Here is a 24540-nt window from a genome sequence, read left to right as displayed (position 1 = left end):
GATATTTAGGAGGCTGAGTTTTAAACGAATCGTCAAGTTGAAACGAACGATAAATGCGAACGATAAATGTATCAAGGTCTGTTTTATTTACCCCCTGGTGACTTAACAAAAGAGACTTAACTCGATGTTACAATCCAATTATTGAAAGTTTGTCTCAGCCTTTTTATAATGAGCGAGACATACGTTCTCTGATTACGCAATTTTCATATTGACATTTTCGAGGCATTTTGATGTAACTGTCAAAGTTATCGAAAGTAATCAATAATAATCAAAGTACTCGAACGGTTATTGAGTCTTCGAAGGGTTGTTCGAAAAGTGATCGAATACTCACAATATTTTTGAAATTTTGATTGATAATGATCGATAATAATATCGATTCCTTTCTCTTCTTTGTTTTCTTTTCCAGACGGTGTCAATCGAACAACTTCGAACAAAAATTGCAATCGAACCAATCGAACGTAATCGAACGCGATCGAATAATTGCATTTCAATTGTCGAACGTAATCGAATCTCAATCGAACGGCCGATTCCTGGGTAATATTCGATTGTGTTCGATTGTGTTCGAGTACAGTCTGGGAAATCCTCTATGTCGAGTGAGTAAACGTAATTATCGATGAAACCCAAATTCTCAAGGGAAAGTAATTACGAACTTGTTGCTCTCCATGGGAGAGCCTCGATAAAAATTTAATGACTTTCATTTGGAGATCAAGTTAATGACCATACGATGGAGAAAGCTATTAATTTTTTGTAGGCGTCAGATTCTTTTTATACTTTAGAACGGAATCTTTTTTGCAACTTTTGAGATAAGGTTGTTGAGAGTTGACGATGTCAACATTTTTTGTCTTTGATTTTATGTTTGATGAACAATATTGATAACTTTTCACTGTCACCTTGAAATTGTGGTGTAGTGTTCTTGAGACGTTTTATACACAGCATTTTATGCAGTCGCACGCTGGTAAGATAATATTTCATTTTATTAAGTTTGATATTTTTGCCCTATTTTCTAGACTTAGAATATTTGGCTTGTCAAACAATATTTTCTATTTCACTGAGATTTGTGAATATTTATTTTATCAGATTGAGGACAATTCTTGATTTGATTTTGTACAAATTTTGATAAGATTTGTGACCAAAGAATTTTCTTTTGTTCTTAGTTTGAACGCACTGTTACAAACACGTCACGTACTGACTCGTCTCAATTCGCTGTTCCCACAACATTCAAACAGCAGACCGTATGATATAAATGAACAAAAGAGCAGCCGCTAAACGAATCGATTATAGCGCCCTGCATAACACAGGCAAACGTGTGCCCTTACCGAACCGTCAACTATGGCAGACGAAAAACAAGAAGATGGCAAACAACCCATCGACCCGGTGGACTTATTCGTTGAAGTGGAAGTCCTGAAAGATGATATTGGAGATTTTGTGGACGAGATGTCATTTGATGTAACTCCAGCACGTGAGATAATCGCCACATTAAAGGAATTGAGGTCCGAGTTTAGGACCAAGCACACCAAGATAAAATTATTAATTGGCACTCCCAGGTACAATACTGATTACAAACGAGAATTCGATGACGTCATCCAGAAGATCAAAACTGGTATCGAAATGTCCAAGGAAGCTCAATCAAAGGAAGCAGCAACCCAGAAGACCATTCTCAACCACCAGGAGAAGTCGAAGCTTTTCCAAGTCAACACAACCCTCAGGATTGCAACAGAGCTCGAGTCCGAATGGTGTGAGTCCACCATTCCACAACTGACTGATGACCAACTCTTGAAGCTACAGGATAACCAGAAGGTGTCGGCAAAGAAATTGGAAACTGTGACCCAGAACTACCAAGAAATCCTGAAATACCCTGCTGCATCTGGTGCAATGAAGAAAGCAGTAGAAGAACTTGGTAAGAAATATGATTTTATTATTTCTAAGAAGACTGACTTTCTGAAGGACCTGGAGAAAGAAGTGGATCAAAGGGAGCTCAACAAGAGGGATCTAATCAAGGAGGGGAAGCTGAATATCAATTTGGCAAAATTTTCTGGGTACGATTCACCTTTGGACATCTATACCTTCCAAACTGAGTTCGAGAAGCTTTATGTTCGTACTACAACTAAGAGAATGCTACCGGACCTTTTGATTAATAACCATCTATCAGAGCCAGCATTGTCTCTGGTTAAGCATGTTGATAAAATCTCTGAGATCTGGGAACGATTGAAAGCAACTTATGGGGACACCAGATTTCTTTTGGCCAGGAAGGTTGCCAAATTAGACAATATCTCTCAGCTGGGGAAAACCAAGGACCCTGAGAAGTTGATTGCCGGAATCAGTCAGATCATTAGCCTGATGAGGGATCTCTTAAATTTGGCTTCCAAGCACAACATTGAAAAAAACCTATTTTACGGGGAAGGTTTGGAAAAAATCTATCGTTTAATGGGGAATGCTCGTATGACCCAGTGGCTGAAGGAATCCTGTGAGTTAGAGGCAAATGAGAAAGTCCTATGGAACCAACTTCTACTTTTTCTCGAGAAGGAGCTTAAAGTTGAGCAACAGAGGCTGAGATTCTGTGGGAACAATGAAAAATCACCCCCAGGTCCAAAGGGCGGAAAAGGCTCGTGTGCATTTTTTGGGGAAAAGCAAGAATGCAAGAAATGTTTATTGTGTGGGGCAAAGGATGGGGAACATGATCATGTTTCCACTGGATCAATTGGATCCAAAGTAATCCAATACTTTTCCTGTCGTGCTTTTGCTGAAAAAACACCCTCCCAACGATTCTCGATGTTACGAAGGAAGGGATTTTGCTTCCAATGTCTCTACCCTGGGGCTGACTGGAACAAAGGGAAACATGCCAAAGGGGAATGTCAAGCTGAATTTATATGTCCACACCCTTCACACAATTCTTATCCCAAAAAGAAGCACGTCTTACTCTGTGACGAGCATAAAAATTCCAAGGATAACGAGGAATTACTGGAACGATATAAGGCAAAATGCATGAGAAATCCTAGCTTACCGTCCTTTTCCAGAGAAATTAAATTATCATTTCACGCGAGCAGCGCAATCCTTACCTCTGAAATCCATCAGCCAGTTGCTGAGAAAAATGTCCTGCAACCGAATGTTCCTGTGCAGAACTTTGTAGAATCAAACGTTGCTGATTCAGAGGAAGATATCAAAGATCGTGGAATCTATATGCTCCAACAGATCAAGCTTCATAGCGAACTGTTCAACATATTCTTCGATTCAGGCTGCAGTGATTTCCTGATTACCGAGGATGCAGTTAATCGTCTTGGTTCCAGTGCTACAATGCTGTCAAAAGTTCCTGTTTCCGTTGGAGGAATTGCTGGATCAAAAACAATATCAGATCATGGCTTGTACCGGATTAAATTACCGTTATCTACCGGGAAACATGCGCAGTTATCCGGACTCTGCTTACCGAAACTGACCGATGAATTTCCGCGATATTCACTATGTGATGCGGAGAAGAGTCTTTTCGATGCAGCGGGCGCAATAGCGAAAATATTCCCAAAATTACCAAAATCTGCCGGTGGCAAAGTCGATATGATGATCGGCATTTCCTACTTTCGCTATTTCCCAAAACTTATATTCCAATCACCAACGGGTTTATCCATATTCAAATCAGTTTTCAGAAGTTCTGATGGAACCACCGGTGTCCTTGGCGGTCCACATGAATCATTTTCCCGTACTTTCGATGCTCATCTGTCAGCAACTTTCTATACGGAACTCGCCCGTATCCGCGAACTCTCGATTGTGGAATCCCCAACTATCCAAAATTCCACTCCTTTGATTGATCATACAGCTTATCGATCAAACATTCTGAAATCTTTTGAATCTGCCGAGAACGCAGGTTCACAGATAACGTATCGTTGTACAACGTGCCGAAATTGCAAAGATTGCAAATCCCATGAATCGATTGAGGCTATTAGCATAAAAGAGGAAGCTGAGCAAGCCATAATTAATTCATCCGTATCGATTGATACAAATACGTGCACGACCACTGCCAGGCTACCGTTAATGTTCGATCCAGTAAAGCGCCTCGCACCCAATAAATCGGTCGCTTTGAAAGTATACAGCCAGCAGATAAAAAAGCTTAACAATCCCACGAATGCCCAAGATAAGTCGGATGTGTTAGAATCAGAAGCAAAGTTGCAGAAACTTGGATTCGTTGATTATGTGAAAAATCTCCCTGCTGATGTCCAAGTTGATCTGAGAAACAATCCTGTCCAAAATTTTATCCCGTGGAGGGCAGTGTGGAAACCCACATCTATCTCAACCCCTTGCCGTATAGTCTTTGATGCATCTATGGTTACATCATCAGGCTACAGTCTTAATGATATTCTCGCTAAAGGAAAGAATGGTTTGAACAAATTGCAGGAGATCGCCATTCGTTGGTCAACACACCAAGTTGGTATTCACTCAGATATCAGCAAAATGTACAATACCATTCGGCTCGACCAAAGAGATTGGTGCTTGCAAAGATATATCTGGCATGAGAATCTCGACCCCACAAAAATCCCTGACGAAAAGGTGATCAAAACACTTATTTATGGAGTGAAGCCAAGTGGGAATCAAGCTGAATATGGGCTTAGAAAGATTGCTGACATGTCGAAAAATGAATTTCCTGAAACCAGTAGAATCATCAAGAAGGACATATACGTTGATGATTGCATTAGTGGTGCAGCCTCACTCGAAATGGCTAGTCAAAGAGCTGATGAAATGGAGTTAATCGTCAATCGTGGTGGTTACAAACTGAAAGGCATTACTTTATCCGGTGAGAATCCAAATGAGAACTTGTCTGATGATGGCAAGTCACTGGTTGTTGCTGGACTCAAATGGTTTCCAAAAGACGATGTGATATTGTTGAACATTGGAGAATTGAATTTTGCCAAACGCAAACGTGGGAGGAAACCACCTGTCAGTGATAATTCAATTCCAGAACGATTAACCAAACGCCATTGTGCCTCCAAGGTAGGAGAGATATACGACCTTCTTGGAAAGATGACGCCAATTTCAGCAGGATTCAAATTAGACCTTCATGACTTAGTCATCCACAAGCTTGACTGGGATGATGCTATTCCAAAGGAGCTGAGACCAACTTGGATAAACAACTTCCAAATGATGCAAGAGATGAAAACAGTTTACTTCAAGAGATGTGTTGTACCTGAGGATGCCGAATCATTATCGATTGAAACGATTGACACAGGTGATGCCAGTTCAAGTATTGCCTGCTCAGCCATCTATTCAAGGATCAAAAGGCGTAGTGGTGATTACTGCTGTCAACTTCTGTTTGCCAGGTCAAAAATCCTTCCTGATCATACCTCCCAACCAAGAGCTGAGATGATTGCAGCTCTACTCAACATTCACACCAGTGAGGTCGTAAAGAGATCACTTGGAGATCTTCATAAGTCGTCTATGAAACTTTGTGACAGCCAAGTTGTACTGCACTGGATTGGCAATGATAAAAAACCACTCAAACAATGGGTTAGGGACAGAGTGATTGAGATTCGTCGTTTCTCCCAACCATCTGACTGGTACTATGTATCATCCAAGAACATGATTGCTGACTTGGGAACCAGAAGAGGATGCTCAATTGAGGATATATCAATGGATTCTGATTGGATTAACGGATATGAATGGATGTCGAAAGATCAATCTGAATTTCCAGTCACTCCAATCAACAGCTTGAAGCTTGATGCATCCCAGATAACAGAAGCCAACAAAGAAACATATCCTCAGGAATCAACGTTCTTGAGTAACCAATCAGTACCTTCTGAAGTTAAGAAACACTTCGATTTTTTACAGTATATCATTGATCCAAACAAACACTCATACAGCAAAGTAATCAGGCTAATGACAATGGTTATGAAGTTCATCCGCAAGATCCTTTCACGTAAAGTTAATCCTTCCAAACTGAAGTCCCACCCATGGTGCAAAGTTGTATCGACATCTGACACTGACAAAGCCAAATCTTACTACTTCAAGAAATGCACGGCAGAGATTCAACACTTTCTGCCAAAGAAAAAGTATGAGAAGATTTCAAGGATGAAAGATGGAGTTCTCATTTACACCGGAAGAGTCTTAACATGTGATGACATCACTGTTACCGGAAGATTTACAAAGGCAATGAAAGATCTCTCATCCACAAGCTTCTGCGTCCCCTTGGTTGATAAACACTCACCTGTTGCATACGCCATTGTTAATGACGTACACTGGAATGACCAGAATGCTTCTCATCGGGGAATAGAAACAACTTTGAGAGCCGTACTCAGACATGCTTACATATTGGAAGTTAGATCAATCATCAAAGCTATCAAACGATCGTGTCCTAGATGCAGGTACCTTGAGAAGAAAACTATCGAAGTTGCTATGGGTCCAATTCCAAGCTCAAGACTCACTGTTGCTCCTGCGTTTTACATGTGTCAAGTTGATCTATCGGGTCCATACAAAGCATTCTCTCCACACAACAAACGAGCCACGATCAAAATCTGGCTTGTAGTATTTTGCTGCTCAACTACCTCGTCAACTTCAATTAAAGTCATGGACGATTATTCTACACCTGCTTTCTTACAAGCCTTCATTCGTTTCGCCAGTGATGCAGGCTTTCCAAAAACCCTCTACTGTGACGAAGGAAGTCAATTGCTCAAGGGTTGCAAAGATATGAGACTGAAATTCAAGGATACTGTGAATCAGCTACATCAAGATGTGGAAGTCGAATTCAACTCATGTCCAGTAGGTGGCCATAATTTCCATGGGAAAGTGGAAAGACGAATTCAAGAAATCAACAAGTCATTAGAACGAAGCATCTCCAATGAACGTTTATCATTGCTTCAATGGGAGACTTTGTCCTCTCAGATTGCCAATTGCATCAACAATCAACCTATTGGGATCAGAAATGAAGTTTCAGATTTCGAGTCGATGGATCTACTCACCCCAAACAGACTTCGCTTAGGACGAAACAATGAGCGAAGCCCTGAAGGAGAGATGCTAACAACAATTCACCCAAACAAAATCTTGGATGCCAACCAACAATGTTTCGACGCATGGTTTGAAGTTTGGCTGTCAACTCATGTACCCAAGCTTTTGTCACAGGAGAAGTGGTTCACTTCAGACGGACAACCATCAAAAGGAGATATCGTGCTATTTCTCAAGCACGAATCCAACATCAACAACACCTATCAATATGGGATGATTGACAGTGTCCACAAGGGCAAAGATGATGTCATCAGACAAGCAACTGTCAAGTACAAAAACCATCAGGAACAAGCATTTCGACTCACCAAACGCGCCATTCGTTCACTCGTTCTCATCAGATCGTTTGATGAGATTGACATTATGAAAGAGCTCGGTACAATGGCTGCACTCGCTGACTCTCGTTTCCACTGGAGCAACTGATGATTTCGTCGTTGCAGCTATTCCAGGTGATGTATTACTTATTTTCATTACTGTACATACTACTGATACTACTCGTGTTCGTGATTTCTACAAGATGACGTCGACGCTTCACATCGACGTTACAAGGCATTCAAATTTGACATCGGTGATGTTACAATATCGTTGACTGAGCAAAGCCAACGTTATGCATGAAGTCTCTATGTTGAGAACCTATGATAACTTCTCTGAAGCTGAGTTTATTTAGATTCATTGGTGATCAACTCGTTCAATTTCGTGATGTGCAACACTCGTTCAATTTCGTGATGTGCAACACTCGTTCAATTTCGTGATGTGCAACACTCGTTCAATTTCGTGATGTGCAACACTCGTTCAATTTCGTGATGTGCAACACTCGTTCAATTTCGTGATGTGCAACACTCGTTCAATTTCGTGATGTACAACACTCGTTCAATTTCGTGATGTACAACACTCGTTCAATTTCGTGATGTACAACACTCGTTCAATTTCGTGATGTACAACACTCGTTCAATTTCGTGATGTGCAACACTCGTTCAATTTCGTGATGTACAACACTCGTTCAATTTCGTGATGTGCAACACTCGTTCAATTTCGTGATGTGCAACACTCGTTCAATTTCGTGATGTGCAACACTCGTTCAATTTCGTGATGTGCAACACTCGTTCAATTTCGTGATGTGCAACACTCGTTCAATTTCGTGATGTGCAACACTCGTTCAATTTCGTGATGTGCAACACTCGTTCAATTCCATGATGTGCAACACTCGTTCAATTTCGTGATCTGCGACACTCGTTCAATTTCGTGACGATCAACATTCATTTCAATTTGGTGATGTTCGACAACTGGGTTCTGACGATGTCAGAGTTACTTATGTATTGAGAAAATTGTTGTTGTTTTGACACACCCTTTCGAACTTTGATTGTTTCATGGTGGGGAGTGTCGAGTGAGTAAACGTAATTATCGATGAAACCCAAATTCTCAAGGGAAAGTAATTACGAACTTGTTGCTCTCCATGGGAGAGCCTCGATAAAAATTTAATGACTTTCATTTGGAGATCAAGTTAATGACCATACGATGGAGAAAGCTATTAATTTTTTGTAGGCGTCAGATTCTTTTTATACTTTAGAACGGAATCTTTTTTGCAACTTTTGAGATAAGGTTGTTGAGAGTTGACGATGTCAACATTTTTTGTCTTTGATTTTATGTTTGATGAACAATATTGATAACTTTTCACTGTCACCTTGAAATTGTGGTGTAGTGTTCTTGAGACGTTTTATACACAGCATTTTATGCAGTCGCACGCTGGTAAGATAATATTTCATTTTATTAAGTTTGATATTTTTGCCCTATTTTCTAGACTTAGAATATTTGGCTTGTCAAACAATATTTTCTATTTCACTGAGATTTGTGAATATTTATTTTATCAGATTGGAGGGCAATTCTTGATTTGATTTTGTACAAATTTTGATAAGATTTGTGACCAAAGAATTTTCTTTTGTTCTTAGTTTGAACGCACTGTTACAAACACGTCACGTACTGACTCGTCTCAATTCGCTGTTCCCACAACACTCTATGGATTGCCCGTTAAACCATGCTTTCGCCCGAATTAGAGAATTCTGAACCCCTTGAAATCCCTAAGCAATTTCAACCGGGGCGGGAGCGGGCGTAAATTATAACCATGCAATTGCGCGCTTACGCCCTCGGAACATAAGCGTGCAATTGAGAGGATTTCCCAGACTGGAGTAACGTTAGATTGGTCCGATTAATAGTAGACTAGGTTTTATTGCATAGCTGTCAACTTCGCCTCACAAAAATGCGGGAGAGCTCCAAGTCGGAAAAAATTCCCCGATAATCCGATTTTTCAAAATCGGAAAATCGGGAAATCGGGGAAGGTTTTTTCGTAAAATCCGATTTTATTGGAAATTTTTTTCGGGAAATTGGGGAATTTTTCGTTCCGATCTTTCAAAATCCAGAAATTTCGCCGTTTGGTTTTTCCAAAATCGGAAAATTTTTGGAAATGCGGGAGATGCGGGAGAAAATCCCAAAAATGCGGGAGATTTGGCAAAATTTTCTTCAGGCGGGAGAAATCGTTGACATGCGGGCGGGAGTCTCCCGCTCAATGCGGGAGAGTTGACAGCTATGTTATTGGTTCGATTACGATTATGTTTAATGAGTTTGATTGCGATTAAATTAAATTGGATCACTCTGTTAGAGCTTTTTAGCGCAGGCGGCCAAGCGCTTTAAGTATCGTACGAAAGCGAATAAAATCTAAATCAATAATCGAACGTAATCGAAGCAATCAAACGTAATCGAACGGCAAATCCTGGGTAATATTCGGTTGCAATTCGATTGCGTTCGACAATCGAATTGCAACTCTAATTCGGGCAAAGGCATGGTTTAACGGGCAATCCATTTTTACGGAATCTTCTTCTACGATAAATTTTGAGTAAAACTGCCCTAGGCTTTTGAAATTCAACAGAGCTTTCGGAAGGAATTACGTGTCAAAAATATAGGAAATTTTAAAGCGTGCAATTACACGCTTACCGCAAAAGCCGTCACCCATCAATCTTGCTTAACACTTACCGCCCGTTTCAGAACAATTTCGATCGATAAGCGTGTAATTACACGCTTAAAAATTCTGCCATTTTGATAACCGTGCAATTGCGCGCTTACGGCCTCGGAACATAAGCGTGCAATTGAGAGGATTTCCCAGACTGAATTATTCGATTGTGTTCAATTGCGTTCAATTGATTCGACGTTCGATTCGTTCGATTGACACCGTCTGGTCTTTTCTCCCTGCTGGACTTGGCTTGATTTTCGAATTTTTAAAATTTGTTTTTACACGATGTTGATCATATCAATGTAGGTACGTTAGAATACAAATAGCTTATAGCATGTAAAGCGTACAAAACTTCTGGAGATGCACCAATAAAAAATATGGACGCTATGTTATCAAAAGGAAAATATACTACCCTCAGGTAAGCTAATCAAAATCGTGAAGACATTACGTCATCATATCTGAAAGAACACTCTCCTGACCGGCAGGGAGGTAAGATCCGCCATTTGTAATTGTCACAAAATACTTTCTATCTCAAAATATCTTTGTAATATTTGGTTATTCTAGCTGATTTTGATGGTTAACTTGGAAATTATTCTTTGGTCTTTGATAACTTTCTTTGATTTTACCCTTTTAAGGAAAATGGCGATGTCTACATAAATGGAAACTCAACTAACTAAGAGACACTCCATACAATGCAAGGTCAGAATTTAACGAATTAAACCCAAATTGTCTTTAGTCTGTCTGTTGTATACCACTGTTCAAGTAGCAGCTTGACATAAGAGAAGATAAGGTTCTATTTAATGGACACTATATAACTTCCTATTATGTTTCCAGGAAGGATTTTATTGCATCAAAGACCAGGAAACCTTCTTAGAAACATTACCATATCATAGTGTCTGATCTGATGAGAATGTGGTTACTTCCAAAAAGTGTAGTAGACTAGGAGACTCATCTGGACTGTTTGATCTAGGGACCAATTTTTCACACATAAAGTAGTAGCTGATGATTGTCAGGACCCTGCCGACGCACCGGACTTAACGAACACCGGACACGCAAAAGTCCGGTGTAAAAATGATAATTTTTTTTCCACCGGACAATCTCTACACCGGACTTAAGGAAGTTGAATGTCCGGTGTCGGAGAAGGACATTTTTTTCCACCGGACAATCAAAACACGGGACATGACCAGTCCGGTGTGTCTGGTGCTTCTTAATTTTTTGTTTTATAAATGTCCGGCGTCCAAAATTCCATGTATGCAACACCGGACTGACACCGGACTTATTGCGTCCGGTGTAGTGAAAGGATACTTTTTACCACCGGACAAATACACCGGACAGTCCGGTGCGTCGGCAGGGTCCTTGATTGTCTTAAACTAAAGACATGAATCTTAGCGTAGAAATGTTGTTTTCTTCTTTTGATGGTTATTATGATTGCGATTGGTGAATGGGATAGTCTATATTATTATGCTGATTCTATTTGACTTGAATTTGACACTCCTGATCATCAGCACATAGCTGTTCCCCTCAGGCAAAATCGTCAATTCTGTAGAGGTCAAGAAATTGCCGAGTACAGACGTCGAAAAAAAAATTCAAAATGGCTGCCGAGCGAGCACTAGCAAGCACTGACAAAAACAAAAAATCAGGAGTTTTCAATTGCCTACTACAGCAGAATGAGACAGAGAAATGCAGTAAAATAAAAAGTAAACAAACCTTGAACCTTTTGTTTGTCAAAATAAACAAAATATTCTAGCTGCAGTAATGTTTATATTCAGAGATGAATCCATTTTCCACCAGACTTACAACAACCACCAAGCTTTCAAACCACGCTGCGGCATTACTGGCAATGAATTCTGACTTAAAAAATGTTGATCCAGTTCCCTGGAAAGGGTATGATTACACTTCCAAATGACTTTTCTTTACAATAACTTTTGTCACAACCCTCGACATGGCCCGAGAATTCTCGGGCCATGTTCGGGCCGAGAGACCCTATCAATTCTTTTGGCCCTGAACATGACCCGAGTCATTCGGGCCATGTTCGGGCCATGTTAAATGTTAAATTGATTCAGCATATCCAGTCAAACAAAATAGTACAAAATAAGATTTGTCTGTCAGAAACAAGTTGTTGTTTTGCTTGCTTGAACTCGAGGCTGAAATTCTTACGACAACCGAAAAAAATATAAACAAACGGCGGGGACCGCACCATCGTCTGCTTTAGTCTGCTTTAGTTAACTCATCATATAAAATTTACAGGAAGTGCATATTTGGAACCTGATTAAGACTTAATTCAGCCTTTGTTTTGAAATTTAAAGCCCAACTTCATTTAGTAATTTTAATTTCCGCCTAGGCTTGGCCGCTCCTTTGTTTTTCTCTTTTCTTTTGTTTGAAATGTTTTGGAATGTATTTAAGATTCGTATTTATTAATGCCATTCGAGTTCAGCAGATTTTTAACATAATTTAAAATATCTTCAACCTATCAGCTCTGCCCCCATTTCTATTACACAACACTCAGCCGTTACCTAGCAAGCTAGCCCCAAGTATTTTTTGAAAAATACAGCCCCCAATCAAGCAAAACTGATTTAGCCCCCCCCTAAGCTTGGGGGGGGGTTGCATTCTATGCAAAATTTATGATAATAATGATAATAATAGATATTTTAACTAACAAGCTCCAAAAAATTTAAAAGCTTTTAGACAGCTAAGGAATTGTTCCTACAAAGAGCCACTAAACAGAATAGTTTATGACAGAACAAATTAGAACTATCGTAATCGAACCAATGCTCACACAGCCAATTTGATTGACTTCAAAATTTGCCACACTCACCAACTTTGCCAAATCCACCAACTTTGCCCAATCAAGACAATTTCAATGTCTAAAGATCACAGTTTTGTGGCAAAATCTTACACCGCTACTCCGCCATTTTGATTTCCGTTTTGTGATGCTTTATCAGTAGTTTTCTGTCGGCATTTGCAGACCGCGAAGTGTTTATACAGGCTGACAATTGTTTTTAAAAACTAATTAAATTGCCGATCAGCATTGTTTTACTTTAGCATTGGAAGGTTTCTTCTATGTTTCAAAATCTTTGCTAAAAGTGGCAAAATTTGAGTTTGAAAAGCGAAAAGAACACAGGTCTCATGGAAACAGTGTTACGGAGGTAAGTTCCAAAAATGCTAAGAATGCCAGATTCTTTTTATTCAAATCTTTTTATTTGGCATTTTTGTTTGAAAAATTTTGCCACATTTGCCAAATTTTTGTCATTCAAATGCAAAATAATTGGCAATCAGGGCAAAAATTGGCATATTTAGAAGTCAATCAAATTGGCTGACAATGATCAAACACTTCTAAGAATTTTGCCAGGATCAATAGCATCACTAGATAGTAACTAGCTCAGAAATTTTATTTCCAAAGCTAGAAAAAATAGTGCAGAGAAGGCAGAATATAGAGAAACCTTTTTTAGTACAAACAGGACAAATAATAGAAAATAATAATAGTAATACATGTCTGAGATTTTAGTACTGACCCCTCCCTGAAAGCATTGAATTTTAAAGCTTTTGCTCCAGGGCTTTTTAATATTTTTTGAAACTTGGGCAAAACAAAACTAATTGATCTTATTGAAGTTTTTGATTTTTCTAAAAAAGCAATGCATTGTGGGATTGTTTCGGGAGTATTACAATAGAAATCTCTTAGGAATTCCTCCAGGGAATTCTATTATAATACTCCCGAAACAATCCAACAATACATCGCTTTTTTAGAAAAATCAAAAACTTTAAGGTCTATTGAGAAGATCCTTGGACTCAAGCAAAGCTCTTCTCAATTTGGAAAAATCTTCCTGTTCAGGATAGGGGTGTCTAAGGGGTGTTGACTGCCATTCAGGCAAATCATTATCATCAAATTATAAAACATTTATAGCCAGGCTCCTTCTATACTCAAGATTGGAAGCTCTGAACAATATCTTCAATTATGAAGGGCTTAATCAATAAACAATGGTTGAGAGCCCATCAAAGTTTATTGAAGGGATATCTATTGCACAGATTTGAATCCATTATGCCACATTACACTTCAAAGACTTTCAGTCCCTATTCCTGTCTCCTTTAGTTAGTAGAATTTTTCCAGATTTTTCTGATCATATAGTAAATAGACCTGCTACCAAAATTCTTTTCTCTTGTCAGAGTGAAAATGGGCTATGCCTAAATAGATCTTTATTTGACCCAATAACAAATTAACAGTCAAATTGCCTCGTTAAAATCCCTGTTCACTTGATTACACTCAGTTTCGGTAGTATTTGTCAACATTATAAAATTGATTATGATCTTTTTGTAGATAAACCAATCCGAGGATCATATCAACCCAGACCCCAGGTATGTTTTTCTTATTTTGTTTTTTAATGTTATTTTTTATTCCTTGACTTCCAAATTATATTTTCCCAATCACTATAGCCCGGGCCACTTATAGCTTTTTGATAAACTGGATTGTGCTGATAAATAAGTGGCCTGGTGTAATTTGGCTGATCTGATTTTTGGACCTACCCCGGTGGGGTGGAGGTCCTATAAATTAACCCATGTTCGTTCGTTAGTTAGTGTGTTAGTTACCAGCTTTTCTCGAGATTGGCTCATTAGTTTTTTCTGATTTTTGGCACAAAGGTGCATGACCATAAACCCTCGAATGTGACGGAGCCCGATTTTCGAAGAATAAAAATTTTTGGGCAAATTTGGGCCAAAAAACAGCTTAAAAAAGGGTTTTTCGGACTTTATGAAAAATTGGATCATTAATTTTTTCTGATTTTAGCATGAAAGTTAAAGGATGGCTCAAGCAGATTTTTGCAAAAAAAAATTTTTTGGCTCAAAAATCGCATTTTTATCTAAAAGAACCACTTTTAATAAGAATACATCAATGTTCTTAGCCATATTATTATTATTATTTTTATTAGTTTTTTTACGATGAAAATGTCACGTTGGAGGGTAATGATTTGAGTTTTCTGTAAACACTTATTATTTTTTTGGCTGATAAACGAATCTTTATCTATAAGAATCACTATTTATGAGCATAGATCAATGTTATTAGCCAAATTGTTTTTTGGACCTACCCCGGTGGGGTGAAGGTCCTATAAATTAACCTGTGTTCGTTAGTTAGTTCGTTCGTTCGTTCGTTCGTTCGTTCGTTAGTTACCAACTTTTCTCGAGATTGGCTCATTCAATTTTTCTGATTTTTTGCACAAAGGTGCATTACTATAAACCCTCGAATGTGACGGAGCCCGATTTTCGAAAAAACAAATTTAGGGGTAAATTTCAGCTTTTCCGGCCGGTAGAACCGGAAATGTCCCGAAAAAAGCGGTTTTTTGAGATTTTCTCAAGATTTTATCATTAGTTTTTTGCGATTTTTTGCACATAGATGCACATTAGTACTGCCGAAAAGGTGTCGAAAACCGTTTGCCAAAAAAAAATTTTTCCGGTCTGTAGAACCGGAAATGTGCCGGAAATCGTCGTTTTTTCACATTTCCGTCACATTTTTTCAACTTATTTAATTGTTTTGTTTACAGAAAAATGTTCTTTATGATGATGCCCAAAACTTAGCATCTTTTGATTTCCAAAAAAATCATCCTTTGAATCCGGAACTCCTTAAAAATCGCCGGAACAGCCGAAAACCGGCGTAAAACGGTTTTCCTTCATTTTTTCAACTTATACTCGACAGATTTTCATGATTTTTTGCACAATGATGTAAAATGGCAATGCCCAAAATGTGACAGAGCCAGACAGAGCCCAATTTTCGAAATAAAATGTCCCGAAAAAAGCGTTTTTTTGAGATTTTCTCAAGATTTTATCATTAGCTTTTTGCGATTTTTTGCACATAGATGCACATTAGTACTGCCGAAAAGGTGTCGAAAACCGTTTGCCGAAAAAAATTTTTTTCCGGTCTGTAGAACCGGAAATGTGCCGGAAATAGTCGTTTTTTCACATTTCCGTCACATTTTTTCAACTTATTTAATTGTTTCTTTACAGAAAAATGTTCTTTATGATGATGCCCAAAACTTAGCATCGTTTGATTTCCAAAAAAATCATCCTTTGAATCTGGAACTCCTTAAAAATCGCCGGAACAGCCGAAAACCGGCGTAAAAAACGGTTTTCCCTCATTTTTTTCAACTTATACTCGACAGATTTTCATGATTTTTTGCACAATGATGTAAATGGCAATGCTCAAAATGTGACAGAGCCCAATTTTCGAAAAAGAAATTTTTCCGGCCGCTAGAACCGGAAATGTCCCGAAAAAAGCGGTTTTTTGAGATTTTCTCGAGATTTTCTCATTAGTTTTTTGCGATTTTTTGCACATAGATGCACATTAGTACTGCCGAAAAGGTATTTCTTAATTGCTTTCTCCGTTCCAATAGATATATAATTCGAAATTTAAAATTATACATTACTTCCATTAAATTCTAATTATTCGTTTTATAAATAGGTAGGTCCATTAAAGTATTGCTTGTTTTAACTAGATTACCCAGGTGTTTCTCTTTTTTTTCCCTGAATGTCTTTTATTCGTAATTGAATAATCGAGATGTGAAAAATGACTATATTGTAATCTGTTTTCAATGAATAATCTAAAATGTACTGGAGATGACATGTAGGCGTTAACAATGTGCGCGCGCTCTTTCGCGAGCGTGCGTGATGCGTGAAGGAGGGCGGTCGTTTCAGTGTGGTTTAGATCCACACTGACCTAGTAAGCATACATCAATGTTCTTAAAATTACTGAATTCTTTGATGAGATATGTTTTTTTGCTCTCGAAGTATTGAATTTGAAAGAATATTTCAAGAGCATGAAATTTTGGTTTCTAAACGTGTTTTTTTATAAGAAACAAACGACTAATTTTAATAGATCGTCACTATTTGTGTTCTGAATGATTGTTTAATCGTCACGCTTATGTAGATATCAATTATATATGTGTTAAATGCATAACCAGGTAGGTCCATAAAAGTATCACTTGTTTATTATTATTTTTTCTAACAGAAGAAAATGCCACGGTAGAGTGCGACAGTTTGAGTTTTCTGGAAACCTTATTTATATTAAGCTGTGCATTTTTCTGATAGTGGTTTTTATAAAGAAAAGCGCTTAATAGCTTTTTTTTTCTTTTTCAAAAATCTTTTTCAATAGTGTTGATAGTTTCTCTCAATAGACATGCTTTCATTTTCTTTATTTTTTTGTATTTTGACCAGTTATGTCTTATGTGTTTCATTGTTTCAATGTTCACTGATTAGTTTGATAACCAGGTAGGTCCATAAAAGTATCGCTTGTTTCACTTTGTTTGAGCTGGTAGCAAATCCAGACAACTAGATCCAGTCCCCTTTTGTTGAAAACAAACAGAAAACTATGACCAAGTGATTCTGAGTGATTAATTATTGTTTTCAAGGTTTCCAAAGCTTGCTGGTATTTTTTGTATTTTTTATTGTTTCATAAACTTTGATGGGATTTTTGAACATGTCTTTTTATTTTTTTCATTTTTTTCATATAACATTTGAAAACGAGAGTGAAAAAATTCAAGTTAGCAATATCATCTTCTCTACTTTGCTTTTATTCATGTAGTGATTCTTCAAAGAAAAGTGCCCTATCAAAAAATATTAACTATCCCTTAAAATTTTATTTCAGTACGTATCAGATTCAAATCAAATGATGCAGGCTGGTACTGCGCCTGTTAGAGGTGGATTGTATAATTTTCCAAATAATACTATGCAAATTAGAGGAGGTTACTCAAATGGACCTCGAATGCAATATCAAAATCAACAATATGTACAAATGCAACAGCAAGATGTAATGCACCAACAAGGTTATATCCAAAATTACAATCAAAATGTTTATGGAAGCAGTCCAAACTATCACCCTCAACAATTCCAACAAGTTTATCGTCCACAGCAGCCTGGCTATCCGCCAGCCCCACAAGTTTACGTCTTACAACAAGGTATGATTGAATAACAAAAATAGAATTTTCAGGTTTCTGCCCTATTTTCAGGTTTCTGCCCTATTTTGGACACATTTCTTTATTTTCCTAGGAATTTTGAAAATCTTACGATAAAAAATGGCCGTATTTGTGGTGCTAATTGCGGTTTTGCTGAAAAACTGAGAAAATAGCAAAGATCAGGTTTGGTGAAAATTTGTGACACCCTAAAAAAGTGATTCCTTGTAGATCAGACCAGTCTTGGTACAGTATTATGAGCAGTCTAGTAACAATCAAATTTTTGGCCTTCAGACCTTCTAGAAATTTTATCTAAAATTGTCCTGCTTGCTTGTAAGTGCTAACATTCACTTGTAGAAGCTCATGGCTGTTCATTTGACCAGTCTTTACCTTCGCTAGTGTTTGTTAGTAACGATTACATCAAAAAATTCTTATAAAAGGATTTTAACCAGAAATGTGACTCTGCAAGGTTTTAAATTTAAGTACCTGAAAATCTAACTTTAGTCAGTCTCTTAAGGGTCAGCAAGTGATTGTAAAAATTAGCAAAAAGGTGACTAAGAGTCCAGTTAATTTTAAATTAAAAAGTGAAGACGAAAAATATAAACTTTTTGCATTTTTTGATGTTTTGATGACTTCTTTTCATCAAGATCACAATACTATATGAAAAAATATTTTCCACAACTTCGAAAGTAGCACAAATTTATGATAAATCACAGCAATATGGCAACAATAATGTATATTTTTATTTAAAGTTTTTTAGCCCAGTAAGAGATTTTTCCAGTTAATTTAGCAGCCATTTTAAGAGCGTAATTTTAACAACTCAATTAATTAAAAACCTTTTAAATCAGTTTTTGGACCTACCTGGAGATCTTATAAATTAACCGTTGTCCGTCCGTCCGTTCGTCTGTTACCAGCTTTTCTCAAGATTTTATCATTAAAGAAATATGATGCAAGCGTTTTTGCAGATTTTCATTGCACTTCTTCCTCATACTTCTTTGTTTTTTTTTCACACCAAAACATTATTAATAATAATGCCCACCAGGCAAACCCTAAAAAAATTTTTGTTCCCGGTCCACCGGGTGACGAAAAAAACACTCAACCTGCCGGCCGCAAAATAATTTTTTTTGCTAAATTTCGATCCCAAAACTCGATTTTTTAAAGCACTCGTAGAAGTTAAAATGATGGTCTTCTTTACCTTAAATCTGTAGTAACTTGACACCGCTACAGGCTTCGGCATAAGAAAAATTCATGCGTGATCATCGCACGCCTAGATTTTGATTTATAGTGGTCTAGGCATTCGATTATTCAAATACTTGATTTTCGTTTATATTTTCAATTGTGTTACAATATCTCTAAGAACTGGACACTCTCTTTCATTTTGAATATTTATCTTCAATTGCTAAAGGCTCCAAACTGTGATTATGAAGGTAACTTTTTTGAGAAAAAAGTAGAGTGAGAGAAACATTTCCCCTATTTTTGAAATCCTCACTTTGTGAATGTTTCTTTTTATTTTACTCACAAGTCAGCATGATTCCTTTTATAAAAACAAAGCTGTCTACTTACTGAAAAGTCCCCACTTTGTGAATGTTTCTATTTATTTTACTCACAAATCAGCATGATGCTTTTATAAAAACCAAGTTGTATATTAAAAAAAAACATTCTTAAAAGTTGAGTTACGCCTCAAAAACTGATTCACAAAAGTTTTTCAAACAAACTAACCCTAACCCTAACGATGATGTATGAAAAAAAATGCAGCCGGGTGATGGCAAAATATCTTTTCACCCGGCCGGTGGACCGAAAACAAAATTTTTGATTTTCAATTGTCAATAAAATCGATTTTTGCAACCAGAACTTTCTATTTTTTTCCCTACTCCCCTCCCCTCTCCTCCAATTAACAATCAATGATAAAATTTAATGCGTTATGCAATTTCGCTGAACGATATATTTTCTGACTGATTGTTTTCATTTTCTCCTTATTGCTATCTAGCTTTCATCATCAGGTAGGTCCATTCAGCATCTAGCTTGTTTTCATGTAATTGTTATTATAATAAACACTAACACACGTCCAGGACTGGTCTAACATGCAGTCAGGACCAGTCCAACTTCTGCTTTTTGATAATAGCTTGAGTTTTTGGACCTACCCCGGTGGAGGTCCTATAAATTAACCTATGTTTGTTTGTCCGTCCGTTCGTCTGTCCGTTCGTCTGTTACCAACTTTTCTCAGGATTGAATCATAGGAATCTTTTGATTTTTGGTATGAAGGTGCAAAATGGTGGTGGCCAAAATGTGATGGAGCCCGATTTTCGGGAAAAAAATTTTTTGGGGCAAATTTGGGTCAAAAAACGGCTAAAAAACGGGTTTTTTGTACTTTGTGAAAAATTGGATCATTAATTTTTTCTGAATTTTTGCATGAAAGTAGGGTACCATCATAGGTAAAAGCTAAAGCAGATTTTTGCAAAAAAAATTTGTTGGCTCAAAAAACGCATGTTTATTTATAAGAATCACTATTAATAAGCATACAACAATGTTCTTATTCAAATTACTCAATTTTTTATGAGATAGATGTTTTTTTTTGCTCACAAGGGCTTACTTTTGAAAAATATGTGTGTTTAAACATGCAATTTTGGTTGCTTGGCGTGTTTTTATAGAAAAACTGGCCAAATTCGATATTTTTTATAAGCACATTATCAATTACTTAGGTATTAGCTTTTCTCGAGATTAGCTCATTCATTCTTTATGATTTTTTGCACAAAGATGCATAACTATAAACCCTGGAATGTGTCGGAGCCCGATTTTCGGGAAAAAAAATTTTGGTCAAATTTGAGCCAAAAAAACGGCTAAAAGATGGCTCAAGCAGATTTTTGTAAAAAAAGAATTTTTTAGCTAAAAAAAACGCATGTTTATCTATAAGAATCGCTATTAATAAGGATACATCAATGTTCTTAGCCAAATTACGGTCAGGTGACGCGAAGATATTTGTGATTGCCGTCTAACCTAAGGCGTCAATCACATATAAGTTGTGTTCGCGTCATTTCCAGCCCCAAAAAGTGAGTCGGTCGGTCGGCACTAAAATCGTCGGAAAAGTGCGCTCTGAACCTACCTAGGCAGTCGGTCAGCACTAGAATCATCGGGAGATGGATGTATTTCTTGCTCACGAAGTCTTGAATATGAAAGAATATTTCAAGGGCTCTAAACGTTTTTTATAAGAAACAAACGAGTAATTTTAATAGATCGTCACTATTTGTGTTCTGAATGATTGTTTAACGGTCATGCTCACGTAGATATCAATTATATGTGTTAAATGCATAACTAGGTAGGTCCATAAAAGTATCACTTGTTGGACCTACCCCGGTGGGGTGGAGGTCCTATAAATTAACCCGTGTTCGTTAGTTCGTTCGTTAGTTACCAACTTTTCTCGAGATTGGCTCATTCAATTTTTCTGATTTTTTGCACAAAGGTGCATTACTATAAACCCTCGAATGTGACGGAGCCCGATTTTCGAAAAAAAATTTTTTCCGGCCGGTAGAACCGGAAATGTCCCGAAAAAAGCGGTTTTTTGAGATTTTCTCGAGATTTTATCATTAGTTTTTTGCGATTTTTTGCACATAGATGCACATTAGTACTGCCGAAAAGGTGTCGAAAACCGTTTGCCGAAAAAAAAATTTTTTCCGGTCTGTAGACCGGAAATGTGCCGAAATCGTCGTTTTTTCACACATTTCCTCACATTTTTTCAACTTATTAATTGTTTCTTTACAGAAAAATGTTCTTTATGATGATGCCCAGAACTTAGCATCGTTTGATTTCCAAAAAAATCATCATTTGAATCCGGAACTCCTTAAAAATCGCCGGAACAGCCGAAAACCGGCGTAAAACGGTTTTCCTTCGTTTTTTCAACTTATACTCGACAGATTTTCATGATTTTTTGCACAATGATGTAAAATGGCAATGCCCAAAATGTGACACAGCCCAATTTTCGAAAAAAAAATTTTTCCGGCGGGAGAAACCGGAAATGTCCCGAAAAAAGCGGTTTTTGAGATTTTCTCGAGATTTTCATATTAGTTTTTTGCGATTTTTTGCACATAGATGCACATTAGTACTGCCGAAAAGGTGTCGAAAACCGTTTGGCCGAAAAAAAAATTTTTTTCCGGTCTGTAGAACCGAAATGTGCCGGAAATCGTCGTTTTTTTTCACATTTCCGTCACATATTTTTCAACTTATTTAATTGTTTCTTTACAGAAAAAGGTTCTTTATGATGATGCCCAAAACTAGCATCGTTTGATTCCAAAAAAATCAATCCTTTGAATCCGGAACTCCTTAAAAATCGCCGGAACACAGCCGAAAACCGGCGTAAAACACGGTTTTCCTTCATTTTTTTCCAACGTATACTCGACAGATTTTCATGATTTTTTGCACAATGATGTAAAATGGCATGCCCAAAATGTGACAGAGCCCAATTTTCGAAAAAGAAATTTTTCGGCCGCTAGAACCGGAATGTCCCGTTAAACATCGATGCGTNGCCGGAAATATGCCGGAAAAACCGGTTTTTTTTGGCATTTTCTCGAGATTTCATCATAGTTTTTTCTGATTTTTTGCACAAAGATGCGTATTAGCAATGCTAAAACAGGGATTAGTCCGATTTTTGAGAAAAATTCTATTCCGGCTGAAATGCCGGAAATATCCCGGAAATCGCCGTTTTTGCAGATTTTCATTGGACTTTTTCCTTATATTTCGTTGGTTTTTTCACACAAAAACATTATTGTAGCAATGCCCACCATCAAGCATGGTTTAATTGTCAATAAAAGTGATTTTTGAAGCCGGAACTTTCTAAAAATCGCCGGAACAGCCTATTTTCGCCGGAAAAACGGTATTTCTTGAATTTCTCGGCTGTACTTTATATTTTTTCATGAAATTTTGCACACTGATGCAAAATGGCAATACCTAAAATATGACAGAGCCTGATTTTCAATTAACGTACTTTTCCGGCCGAAAATGCCGGAAATATGCCGGAAAAACCGTTTTTTGGCATTTTCTCGAGATTTCATCATTAGTTTTTTCTGATTTTTTGCACAAAGATGCGTATTAACAATGTCTAAAACATGGCCTAGTCCGATTTTTGAGAAAAATTCTATTCCGGCTGAAAATGCCGGAAATAATCCCGGAAATCGCCGTTTTTGCAGATTTCATCACATGGACTTTTCCTTATATTCGTTGTTTTTTTACACAAAAACATTATTTGTAGCAATGCCCACCATCAAGCATGGTTTAATTGTCAATAAAAGTGATTTTTGAAGCCGGAACTTTCTAAAAATCGCCGGAACAGCCTATTTCGCCGGAAAAATGGTATTTCTTGAATTTCCTCGAGCTGTACTTTATATTTTTTCATGAAATTTTGCACACTGATGCAAAATGACAATACCTGAAATGTGACGGAGCCCGATTTTCGAAAAATATTTTTTCCCGCCGAAAATGCCAGAAATATGCCGGAAAACCGTTTTTTTTTTTACATTTTCTCGAATTTTCATCTTTAGCTCTTTCTGATTTTTTGCAGAAAGAATGCGTATTTGCAATGCTCAAAACATGGCCGAGTTCGATTTTGAGAAAAAATTTTTTCCGGTTGAAAATGCCGGAAATCGCCGTCTTTGCAGATTTTCATTATATGTTTTCCTTGTATTTCTATGTTCTTCACACAAAAACATTATTGATAACAATGCTCACCATCAAGCATGATTCAATTGTCAATAAAACTGATTTTTGCGACCAGAACTTTCTATTAATTTTTCTCTACAACCCTTCCCTCTCCCCCCATCAACAATCAATGATGAATTTATTGCGTTATGCATTTTCGCTAAACGATATATTTTCTGACTGATTTTTTTCTCCTCGCATTGCTATCTAACTTTCATCATCAGGTAGGTCCATTCAGCATCTAGCTTGTTCATTTAGTGATTCTTCAAAGAAAAGTGCCCTATCAAAAAATTTTAACTATCCCTTAAAATTTTATTTCAGTACGTATCAGATTCAAACCAAATGATGCAGGCTGGTACTGCGCCTGTTAGAGGTGGATTGTATAATTTTCCAAATAATACTATGCAAATTAGAGGAGGTTATTCAAATGGACCTCGAATGCAATATCAAAATCAACAATATGTACAAATGCAACAGCAAGATGTAATGCACCAACAAGGTTATATCCAAAATTACAATCAAAATGTTTATGGAAGCAGTCCAAACTATCACCCTCAACAATTCCAACAAGTTTATCGTCCACAGCAGCCTGGCTATCCGCCAGCCCCACAAGTTTACGTCTTACAACAAGGTATGATTGAATAACAAAAATAGAATTTACAGGTTTCTGCCCTATTTTCAGGTTTCTGCCCTATTTTGGACACATTTAATTTTGAAAATCTTGTGGTGCTAATTGCGGTTTTGCTGAAAAACTGAGCAAATAGCAAAGATCAGGTTTGGTGAAAATTTGTGACACCCTAAGTGATTCCTTGTAGATCAGACCAGTCTTGGTACAGTATTACGAGCAGTCTAGTAACAATCAAATTTTTGGCCTTACGACCTTCTAGAAATTTTATCTTAAATTGTCCTGCTTGCTTGTAAGTGCTAACAGTCAATTGTAGACGCTCATGG

General features: G+C 37.3%; 2 protein-coding genes across 3 annotated transcripts in view; both read left to right on the top strand.

The window, feature by feature from the left end:
• Positions 1-1329: 1329 nt before the first annotated feature.
• LOC136815616 (uncharacterized) lies at positions 1330-7398 on the top strand. The gene has a single exon (XM_067072070.1). It carries the CDS (start codon positions 1330-1332, stop codon positions 7396-7398), a length of 6069 nt encoding a protein of 2022 aa, XP_066928171.1.
• Positions 7399-10388: 2990 nt separating this feature from the next.
• The window catches only part of LOC136815559 (eukaryotic translation initiation factor 4 gamma 3-like), a 40975-nt gene continuing 26823 nt past the window's right edge, over positions 10389-24540 (top strand). For both annotated transcript variants that reach the window (XM_067072011.1, XM_067072010.1), the window contains exons 1-4: positions 10389-10465; positions 10612-10675; positions 14289-14326; positions 23911-24220. In XM_067072011.1, the coding sequence (XP_066928112.1) occupies positions 10669-10675; positions 14289-14326; positions 23911-24220 (355 nt within the window). In that variant the 5' untranslated portion in view covers positions 10389-10465; positions 10612-10668. The remainder of the gene's footprint in view (positions 10466-10611; positions 10676-14288; positions 14327-23910; positions 24221-24540) is intronic.

This window comes from Clytia hemisphaerica, unplaced genomic scaffold (genome assembly GCF_902728285.1).
Source record: "Clytia hemisphaerica strain Z4C2 unplaced genomic scaffold, Clytia hemisphaerica genome assembly, whole genome shotgun sequence".
Taxonomy (NCBI): domain Eukaryota; kingdom Metazoa; phylum Cnidaria; class Hydrozoa; order Leptothecata; family Clytiidae; genus Clytia; species Clytia hemisphaerica.
This window is presented reverse-complemented; position numbering and strand designations above follow the sequence as displayed.